Source organism: Telopea speciosissima, chromosome 5 (genome assembly GCF_018873765.1).
Source record: "Telopea speciosissima isolate NSW1024214 ecotype Mountain lineage chromosome 5, Tspe_v1, whole genome shotgun sequence".
Taxonomy (NCBI): Eukaryota; Viridiplantae; Streptophyta; class Magnoliopsida; order Proteales; family Proteaceae; genus Telopea; species Telopea speciosissima.
The window spans coordinates 41,957,069-41,968,791 of record NC_057920.1 but is presented as its reverse complement, the minus strand read 5'-3'; the positions used below and the strand labels follow the sequence as shown (position 1 = coordinate 41,968,791).

Sequence of the window (11,723 nt, the reverse complement as noted above, 5' to 3'; positions counted from 1 at the left end):
TAATACGGATGTTGTCGCACTCTTGGGGAACATTTTACGAGATATGTAATGGGGGCACCGAGAGACGCAACATGAGCAGCGCACTTTCATGCAAACTGTGTCCACTCAACTCTAAAATGTTGGTCAGGAAGGGCAACAAGTACCACCCCCGATGCGCATAGTCCCTGTTCCCGTAGTTGCTGCCACACCTATTATACCTCCCCGACACCAGTTGTAGTTGAAGTCCCTGCGGTGCAAGTAGTGCCAAATCCATCTCCTCTTGCTCTGACTGCCCTACCAGTCCAATATGTGGCGCCACAGTGGGCTGATGCCTCTAAGTTTTCGGAGAAATTCCAGAAGCATCGTCCTCCTACTTTCTACAAGCTGATTCACGATTCTATGTTTCCAGCTACCTGGATAAGAGATTTAGAGAGAATCTTTAAGGTGTTGTAGTGTAATGACACCGATAAGATTTGATGTGCCACTTACCAACTCCAAGGTGACGCTGATGCATGGTGCCATTCCTCAAAGGAGCACTTCTGGGCCAAATACCCAAATGCAACCTGGGCTCAGTTCACAGAAGCTTTTCTCGAGAATTACTTTCCCAGGAATTTTTGAGAGAAGAAGGAAGTTGAGTTTATGAGCCTAAGCCAGGGATCCAAGTCGGTCCTTGAATACCAACAGGCCTTTGAGGAGCATTTCTATTTTGCTCCAGCGCGCATGAAGGCTAAGGAAGTTAAGGCAAAAAGGTTTGAAAGAGGGCTAAGAGCCAATTTGAGTACATCTGTGGAGCTGCATAAGTACCCTACCTATGCAAAAGTGGTTCAAGCTGCTAAAATGATTGAAGATCAGCAGAGAGAGAACTACAAGGCCATACAAGCCGGCAAGAGGCCAATGTCATCTTATGACTCTAGGGGACCTAATAAGTTCCAGAAGAGAGGGGCCTACACGACTGCAACTCCATTACAGTCCCATAAACCTGATGTGGCCCAGGGACCCAAAGCTACATCGGCTCCTTATTATGGGACCCAGACCCTCGTGTGTTACAACTACAAGGAGTCCGGTCATATGGTCAAGGATTGCCCACATCCGCGACAGGCAGGTTCGTGGCCAACTGTGACTTCTAAGGCACCCAAAGCAAAGGTAGTTGTTTGCCCACTTCTTCCTTCTCCAACAAGCAGAACTCAGGGGCGAGTGTATTCTGTCACTCATGAAGAAGCTCAGGCTGACCCCGGTGTCATCACAGGTATTGTACTCAAGCACTTGAATGTAATTCCTTATATTGAGTTTATCATGTTTAGCTATTTGGTGTTTGTCAGGCATGATTTCTATATGTTCCATACCTACTTATGTGTTGTTTGACTCGGGAGCATCGCACTCTTTTATATCACCTTCGTTTACCAATAAACTACCTATTAGATCGGCAAGTACGGAGCAGAAGCTGATAGTCTGTACACCAACAAGAAGTACGGTCAAGCTTGACCAAATCTTTAAATCTTGTCTTGTTCGAGTAAGCGACCATGGGCTAGAGGCTAGTTTGATAATCTTGGATATGAAGGACTTTGATATAATTCTAGGAATGGATTGGTTGTTCACACACGGAACCAGCTTGATCTGCGCAGAGAGGAAAGTACTCTTCAAGTCAGAGGAAGGCAAGGAATTTGTGTTCAAGGGCAACAAAAGCAAGAAGCCCAAGAAAACTATCATTTCAGCTCTTCAAGTCTAGAAGTTGATAGAAGAAGGTTGTCAGTGTTACTTAGCCTTCGTGCTGGACACTAAAGCCAAAATTACACCTATGGAAGAGGTAAGTGTAGTAAGAGACTTCCTTGATGTCTTTCTGGAAGACCGCACACGGTTACCACCGGACTGGGAGATGGAGTTTATGATTGACCTGGTGCCTGGTGCTGCTCCAGTGTCTAAGGCACCCTACAGAATAGCCCCATCAGAATTGAAGGAACTTCAAGAGCAACTCAATGATTTGTTGAAGAAGGGCTTCATTAGGCCAAGTGGTTCCCCGAGGGGTGCACCTATTTTGTTTGTAAAGAAGCAGGACGGTAGAATGCGTATGTGTATTGATTACAGTGAACTCAACACGCTTACGATCAAGAATTGGTACCCGCTGCCTAGGATCAACGATTTATTCGATCAGTTGCAAGGCGTAAGGGTATTCTCAAAGATCGACCTTCGCTCGGGGTAACATCAATTGAAGATCAAAAGTAGTGACATCAACAAGATAGCTTTCAGATCGCGATATGGTCACTACAAGTTTCTAGTTATGTCCTTCGGGCTGACCAATGCCCCGACAACTTTTATGGAGTTAATGGACAGGGTGTTTCATGACATGCTGGATAAGTATGTTGTCATGTTTATTGATGACATTCTGGTCTACTCCAAGAGTGAAGAAGAGCACACTGACCACCTTCGCTTTGTGCTGCAGCGCTTGAGTGAAAAGCAATTGTATGCTAAGTTCAGCAAATGCGAGTTCTGGTTACAACAAGTGGCTTTCTTAGGTCACCTAGTTTCTGCCAAGGGTATTAAAGTTGAACCTGGTAAGGTAAAGTCTGTAGTTGACTGGGAGACACCCATGAATGTAGCAGATATTCATAGCTTCCTCGGTCTAGCCAGCTACTACAAGAGATTTATTAAGAACTTTTCAAGGATTTCAGCTCTTATAACTCGACTGACCTGGAAGGGAGTGAAGTTTGAGTGGTTCGATGACTACAAGAAGAGCTTCCAGAAATTGAAGCAACAATTGATTTTAGCTCCGGTACTCACCATTCCAAATGGTACTGGGGGAATGGTAGTTTATTGTGATGCTTCCAAAATGGGCCTCGGTTGTGTTCTGATGCGGGATGGAAAAGTAGTAGCCTATGCTTCTCGTCAGCTGAAGCATTATGAAAAAAATTACCCAACTCATGACTTAGAGTTGACGGCTGTGGTCTTGGCTCTACAGATCTGGAGACACTGCCTATATGGAGAGAAGAGCGAGATCTACAGTGACCATAAAAGTCTCAAGTACTTCTTTACCTAGAAGGAACTTAACATAGGACAAAGGCGATGGTTGGAGCTCATGAAGAATTATGATTTTACCATCCACTATCACCCTGGTAAGACAAACGTTGTGGCGGATGCTCTTAGTTGAAAGTCCCAGACCTTATCCCTAGCGTCCTTAGTGGTCAGTAAGGTAGTTGTTGAGGAGGCTAGAAGGATGGATTTGGAGTTACTGGTAGAGGGTGTTACTCTATCTCTAGCGACCTTATTGGTGCAGTCAACCTTGGTGGAAAGATTCAGTTGACTCAGGCCTCAGATGAACGTTTCCAAGAGATCATTGAAGCCATTTAGAGTGATACACAACGAGATCTGGATTTCACTTTGACTAAGAGTGGTGTTCTCATGTTTAGGGATCAACTATGTGTTCCCAAGGATGATCAACTGAGGAAGGAAGTATTGGCAGAAGCACATGATTCTCCCGATTTGACTCACTTAGGTAGTACTAAGATGTACAAAAATCTAAAGGGACACTACTGGTGGAGTGGAATGAAGAGGGATGTAGCTGAATTTGTGGCTAGGTGTCTCACTTGTCAGCAAGTCAAGGTAGATAGACAGCGGCCCCATGGCCTTTTACAGTCCTTACCCGTGCCACAATGGAAATGGGAACATGTTACCATGGACTTCATCACTGGACTGCCTCGTATGCCCAGAGGTGTTGATGCTCTATGGGTTATTGTGGATAGGTTGACGAAGACAGAACATTTCATCCCAATCAAGGTCACCTATTCTATGGATAAGCTGGCCCGCTTGTACATTGATAACGTGGTTCGCCTACACGGAGTTCCAGTTAGCATTATCTCAGGTCAGGATCCCAAGTTCACATCCAAGTTTTGGGGCAGATTCCAGAGAGTTATGGGCACCTTGTTGAGTTTTAGCACTGCCTTCCACCCTCAGACGGATGGGCATTCGGAGAGAACTATACAGACATTGGAAGATATGCTCCAAGCCTGTGCCATTGATATGCAGGGTAACTGGGACGAGCACATCTCGCTTATCGAATTCGCCTACAATAATAGTTATCAAGCTACTATTGGGATGGCACCATTTGAAGCTCAGTATGGGAAGAAGTGTCGGACTCCACTGTACTGGGATGAAGCAGGTGAGCGACGCATCCTTTGGCTAGAATTGATCCAAGCAACTTGTGAGAAGATGGACTTGATCCATGAATGAATCAAGGCTGCTCAATCTAGGCAGAAATGCTATGTGGACCAAAGACAGAAGGATCTAGAGTTCTCTCTCAGTGACAAAGTATTCCTCAAAGTGTCGCCCACCAAGGGTGTGATGCAGTTCAGCAAGAAGGGCAATCTAAGCCCGAGATACATTGGGCCCTAAGAAATTCTTGCGAAGGTCGGACCGGTGGCTTATCGGTTAGCACTCCCACCCTCTTTAGATGACGTGCATGACATCTTCCACGTGTCCATGTTATGGAAGTACATGCATGACCCAAGCCATGTTCTATCACAAGAACCACCGAAGCTGGCAGCGGATATGTCTTATAAGGAACAGCCCGAGAAGATTTTGGACAGCAAAGTCGTGAATCTTTACAATAGACCTATTCACTACATGAAGGTGAAGTGGTGCAATCACCCAGAGGAAGAAGTGTCCTGGGAAGCCGAAGTGGAGATGCAAGGGAAGTACCCTTCCCTTGGATTCTTACAAGGTACGCCAAATTTTTGGGATGAAATTTCTTGTAAGGTGGGGGGGATGCTACATCCGCGCCCGAAATTGCTATTTAATTATAGTTTCTCTCCCTTATGACGTGTAGATACTGCTGCCATGTACGCTAGAGAACTGTTTTCATTTGTAATCAAACCCAGCCACAAGATCATTGACCAATACATATGTCTACCTGTCGAACAGAGGTTCCTCAACCGACAATGGCAGAGATTTGTCGATGGTGATTTCGTCGACTATCCTCCTAGCACGAGTCCCCGGAGTGAAGAGTATCGAAAGGCGTTTCCTATGTCCCCACATTTAGACACCTCATTCGGTAACGAACTTAGCATCGCGGACGAGTAACTCTTTGGGATCACGAAGGACACGTCATGATGGTCGAGGGGTAAAATACTGGCTTGATGTATGTTAGTGTACCCTCCCTTATGTGGCCTTGAAGTGTGGGCTAAAGCCCAACAACTTTCCTTAAGGTTCTGCCATTATAGTAGTGACGGAGTCACGAATGGACTCACAAGACTGCCTCTGTCCGTGAATCCGTCCATGTTGTTTCAGGGTTTTGGGTGTTTTCCTTGTGTGGGACCCACACCTCGTGCCCCGGCATCCTACCTAAGCACCCGGACAAGGTGGACCCTACCCTTGGTCTCCTTAAATTGTGCATGTGCTATATAGATGGACCCACTTGCCTATGATGGCATTTAATTGAGTTTTGACTCTTAAGGCCCCAAGCCAAACAGGCCCTAAGTGGGAGTAAATGTTATAAACGCACAGCCTAGCCATTTTTGGATCTTTCACTTTCTCTACCAACCTAAAACGTTGAGAGCTTGGAGGGCATTGAAGTTGAAGGAGAAGGTGATTGGAGGGAGCTGTTGGAGGTGGAAGCCTTCTATTGGCTCATCTAGGCTGGTGAGTGCCATTCCCCTCTCCCCCTCTTTCCATTTCAAACTTGGGAATCCCTTATAGATCGATTCCATCTTAGGGTTTCCTTTTAGGAACCCAATACCCCTCTTTGGTTCCTAAATAGAGATCTACTTCTCTCTCCCTTGATGCCTTTTATGGTTGAATGGCTTGAATTGCTGTACCAAGTCTCAAAACCTAAATCTAAGGTTTGGGGAAACCCTGGAGATGATTCCAAACCCCTTGAAATCCTCTAAGGCCCATGTTGGGCTAGGTGCTCTGGACCCTAACAAAGCTTAGGACTCACCTCACTAAGCCTAGGAACCCTGTGGTCTCAAGAATGAAAGGCTGGAGGTGGAAATCCTTCCAAATCTCGAAAAGAGATTCGACGGATCCACGAACGGATCCATCATCGTGGTTTCGTCCGTTGATCTGTTCGGTATAACCCGGTTGACTAGTTGGGATGGAGCCAGGAACGGACTCACCTAAGTGGTTCCGTCCGTAGTTTCGTTCGCTCTCGGGAATGTCTCAGGGTCCGGACGGACGCACGAACGGATTCACTTAGAAGTTCCGATTGTGAATCTGTCCCATCTATTTTCATTGCATTGCCTGGGCGGAACCAGGAACGAACTCACCTGGTTGCCTCCGTCTGTGCTATTTTGACTTAAACTTCAAACTAATTGTCGAGACCCTTTGTGGGACCCACCTATATTCTTCTAACATTATTCTCACGCATCCCCAGACTTCGTAACCTATACGGGATTACGTGCACTAAGGCAAATCTTATCAAACACCCCTAGCAACAATCAAACAAACTGTGAGTGGGTTTTGGGTGATGTTTGGGCTTGTTATATATATATATATATATATATATATATATATATAGATCATATAATTGCCCTTGTGCTTGCGTTCATTATGAACATGCTGCATCCTTGCATATAAACTATATTGGTTACGAAGTGATGCAATGTGATTATGTTTACTTTACATTATTGTATCGGGTTACGGTGCTGGGTATGCCGGTACCAGAACCCCATAAATGATTATGCAAACTATTGATTGTCATCCTGCCCTGTATGCGCCGTGTTGTGCTGGTATCCGGGTACTAGATGGAATGGGACGTTGAAGCACCTAGAATACCTCTCAGGACAATAGGACTTGCATGTAGTATATCTACGGTTAGGATTCACTTTCCCACTGGGTAATCGGGGCTCCTTGTTGCCTGTGGGAGAGAGAGGCCAGGTCAGGGATGACCACTGATCATCGAGGTCCGCCACTGGGTGGCCTTGGAGGTTTTGACCAGTGTAGGCTCCCTGGTGATAATAAAGGTTTCATTGTGGTGATAAGTTAAGTGACCCACAGTGTCTCCTGAGTTATCATAGTAGCATATACCCCCGACTTAGACTGTTTGTTGGGTGAAAAATCTATTTAACATTACATTCATCATGGACTATGTGTGATTGTGTGTTTATGCATTCCCCTTCCCCTCACTGACTCAGTGGAGCTAACCCCCTGTGTACACACTTTTTTAGATTTTGATGCAGATGGAGGATACCTGGCTGGTCTCGAGGCCCAGCCAGTGGACTACGATGGTATTGGCATGGAGGAACCTGAAGCTGTGTCGGAGGAACACGGCGACGGATGCCCCTGTGATGATTGTGCCTATGGGCCGTGATCTTGTTGGGGATAATCCTCTCTTTTGATTCTTTTGGGGCATTGTACCCATTATAAACATTTGTCTGTAATTACTTTATATTCTTTTGAGTAGTTACGTCATGGTCAATCGGTAAACAGTGTTAAACTATTATTATATCATCTAGCCAGCTGAACATATAGTAATTGCTATTTATGTTGCTTTCGCTTGTACTTACTCTGTTTTGAATGGAATATTCTTTCCTTCTCTATAAATTGTAATCATTATGCTTGTCCTTGATTGTGGACTATGGACTGGGACTCTGTGTCATTGATCCTGGTAGGAAAGAGGATGATGCGTGTCATCCTAATCACCCCTTGACTGTGCTTTATTCCTAATGAGTGGAGTGGGGGCGTGGTACTTTCTCTCTCCTAGATATTCCCCGTAAATGGATAGTGGATTCCATGTTTAGAAACCTCTTTGCTTACAATGCAGGATCACGAATCCATTGTACCGGTTTATAGTTCGATTGAACATCAACCATTGGCTAACCAAAATTCGTAATGCCACACTGCAACAAATGGAATCTTTCAGGTCAAAGGGCCATCAAGTGGCAGGTAAGTATAACACACACACAACCTATAGCAATACATTAGATATGTGTACTAGATTCTCATCTATACATGTTCTCTAGGTGTACCTACATCCATGAACTGAAATCAGCATTTCTCGTGACATGCGATATGGAAACCATATAAATGGGATGTCCAGTCCCGTTCTAAGTTCAGACCAGTTGTAGGTAAAGACCTATGAAACATTCTTATAAGCCCAAATAAAATAATAAAATATAAAAATTAAATTCAATAGTTTAATAATCTGGGTTTGATGGACACACAAATCCAATAATCTCCCACTTGTACATCAAAGTCAATTACCAACAAAAGTTACTCCCATGTTGTCAATATATTTTTCAAACACTATAGGAGTTAATCCTTTTGTCATCACATCTGACACATTGTCAGCAGTGCCAACTTTAGAAACAGTTACATCACCTTGTTGGATTATCTCTCTAATCAGGTGATACTTCGGCTGCACATGTTTGTTCCTCTGATGAGCCCTAGGATCCTTGGACTGTCAATCGTCCTCGTGTTATCACATAATAAAGGGATGGTGGTCTTGACTAACTCTAGAACAACCTCCAAGTCGGTAAGAAATTATGGTCGATCGGTTATAGGCATATTTTGCCCACTTGGTCACAAAAGCCAACCGGTTTCTCAAATCGTTGCCCACCACCAACCAATTGCACAACCGGTCAATCGATGATCGACCACTTGGCCAAGGCTGACTCCAACGGCTCTTTTCCTCCCAACAGTCATATGAAGTGGTCGACCGATTCACCTAAAAACTAGCCGTTTTCTATCCGTTGTGACTCAAACTTCACCTACCTTTTCCCTATAAAAGGAGCATTAAATAAGCTCCAAACATAACACTAGAAACCCCAAAACTACCAGTCAATAAAGATCATTATGTGTGAGTTTTCATTCTTTCTTGAGAGCTATTCAAGCATCATCACTCAAGGCTCTCTTAATTGAAGTCTAGTGATCTCCCACAAGTCCAATCAAGAGTGATTTCAATATTCAAAGATTTACACAAGCATTCTATTACAAACTATATTATATAGAAGGTCAAATACATATGTATTCATATACACATCATTCATCACTTACAAGGAGTACATGTCACACTCCTTGCCTAGGTTCTTACCTTTTCTTATTTACTATTAATGCTTTTGATTTGAGAAAGCATTTGCTTGTTAATCTAGAATATACGTAGATAAATACTTGGGATCCTCTTATCCCGGTAAAAAGATTAGGATTCTCTTGTCCTGTGAAAAAGAGTTAGGATCCTCTTATCCTGTGATAAAGATTGTAAAGATGTTCTTCTCTCCTATTGTACTGAAAGAAAGATACTAGTGAAATTCTCTCAAGGTTGAGAGAAGTAGATGTAGGCTGCGTTAGCAGAACCACTATAAATCTTATGTCTTTGCATCTTGAGCACTTATTTTATTTACTTTATCATAAATCGAAAGAATTACAAAAAGACTCATTTTTCATTAGTGGTAACCTATTCAACCCCCCTCTAGGTTATTCAACAATTGGTATCAGAATAGGTAATCGCGAGTTCGAGTCTCCCTGCATGCGACATAATGTGGAACAGACTGTACTTGTAAGTGGTCCCTGAGCGTGAGTTGGGGGGATTGTTGGGGAATCCAACGTCCGCCCCGACCCCTGTTCGGATGAAGCAATGCGCACTAGCTGATTTGCAATAAGGAAATAAAGTTGCACCTTCCCTCATAAGGCGTCTTTTGGGGGATTGGTAAGCACTTGATCCTATACCGGCCTCTGGTAGATCCATGGTACTTGTAAGAGGAGGTGACCTTATTCGACTCTGCCTTGCAGGACTAGAAGATGGGCTAGGACTTCTATTGGACGAAGAGGATGGAAACTGGTGGAGATCGGCCTGAGATAACCGGCCAGCCTGAAGGTCCCAAGCGGGTAACAAAGAGTTCTTTCATCTCTAAATTGTGCGTTGCAAAGGCGAATGATAATTTAGGATCGTAAGTGATAAACAAATTATCATTTTTTATCTTTTTTTTATTTATTATTTTCTTTGTATATGTATATGTATATGTATATGTACATATTTATGTTTTGGTTGACAAAGCAAATATACAAACATCTATATACAAGCAGTGGTTGGTTAGCGTAATGATTCATTTTTGACCTCTTAGCTTCATTTTACTCTGGAAATTAGTGGTGAAATCTTCATCAGACTTTGAAATGACCTAGGAATGACCCCTATGGTCCTGTAAGTCGATATAATCTTGCCATAAATCCTTCCTTGTTCGATGGCTCCCAGAGATTGAATTAGGATCGTCACGAAGAGGCCTTCTTAAGGATCTCCCGACAGTCTATCCTTTGTTAATATAGAATGGCTTCCATTTTGGGATAACTAAAGTTCCATTATTGACATAATATCCTGGGCAGTATATCATTTTTCGAGAGACTATTAAGGCTATATTTTTTTTTTATACACCACCTTAGACAATTGTGTCGCTTTTATCGAGGGACTATCGAGGGACATCCGAGGGACAAATAGAGCTCTTTCCCATGATACGTAAACTACATTAAGGATGATATACTGCCAAGAACCTTGTTTTCGGCCCCGAAGGATTGTTACATTAGTTTGTGGCATATCTTAATCATATATGATCTAATTTCCTACATGATGTATGCAATAGGTAGGCCAATAAGACAGAACAAGGTTACCCTTGATAGAACCGATATACCTATCGCTCGTGGTTGCGAATTGTCGACACATGATTTTTTTAATATACCTGGAGAGTAGGTCACACAATCTTAGAGTAATCAAGCTAGTGCCCTTTTTGAGTAGCAAAATACCCCACGACGCACTAGTGAATACCCTCGTCGGTGATTCTAAACTCGTACAGTAAATATCAAAGGCCTTGGTTTAGCCACGAATTACTCATATCTACATATGGGGTCCAACGATTAATTACATGGCTGTGTGTTTCCATGCCGTGTGTGTGTGCATGATAGCGGTGGCGGAAGCAGGTATCATCCGATCTCAGAGTACTTAGTATGATATGCCCCACCTCCCCGGGGATAGAGGCACAACAGGGAGTACCCTCATCATTTGATTTCACTTCAAACATGATGCATGATGCAGTTACTACATAAAAGGGGTTAGTCAAACATGTTATCAATCGAACAATGCAAAAGGAAAAATATTCTTGCGTTCAACGGTAGCATCTAGTATTGAAAGCTTGACCATCAATCCCTAGTGGAGTTGCCATTGTGAGGATACGTTCCGGAATCGTGCGTTCCAAAGCTCGGTTCAGAGGGTTTGGGTTATACTCCTCGATTGGAGAGAGAAGGAATGCGTCTTCCCAGGGGTATGTTAATTTATCAGGGGATGATGGTCATACAATTAAATGAAATGTAGTCGCCACCTAGGACCCATTGGTGTAGCCCTGTGAAGGGCTATGGGATTTCTTTTGGTTTGGTCAGAGATTCGGGGTAAGTGGTCAGGTTATGAGAGTGGGAAGGTGTTAGGCAACCACCTCGCCCGGGTAAACCGGTCTTTCTACTAGATACTTGTTTTTGAATATTCTTCCTTTATAAATATCCTATTTCCACATGTATAGCTAAAATGATGCACAAACTGCTTAAAGTTAAATCAATTTAAATTAACTACTGTACACTATTTAAGAGTAATTTAAAAGTCCACATTGTTACGAAATTAAAGTGCGATGAAATAATTAAATACTTGTATGTTTTAAACCAATGCAATTATACGGGACGGATCACGTCCCTAGCTCAGGTGGAGACAAAGGACTTGCTTTGTCCTTCGTCGGACAGAGTATTGGCGTTGGAAAGTAATCGCCTAGATGTCGGGCAGAGTAACG

At 43.4% G+C, this 11,723-nt stretch overlaps 1 protein-coding gene across 1 annotated transcript; it reads left to right on the top strand.

Moving 5' to 3' along the window:
• Window positions 1-699: 699 nt before the first annotated feature.
• LOC122662985 lies at window positions 700-1,705 on the top strand. Its single transcript, XM_043858691.1, has 2 exons — window positions 700-1,225; window positions 1,299-1,705. The coding sequence occupies exons 1-2, from the start codon at window positions 700-702 to the stop codon at window positions 1,703-1,705; spliced, it is 933 nt and encodes a 310-aa protein (XP_043714626.1).
• Window positions 1,706-11,723: the final 10,018 nt, after the last annotated feature.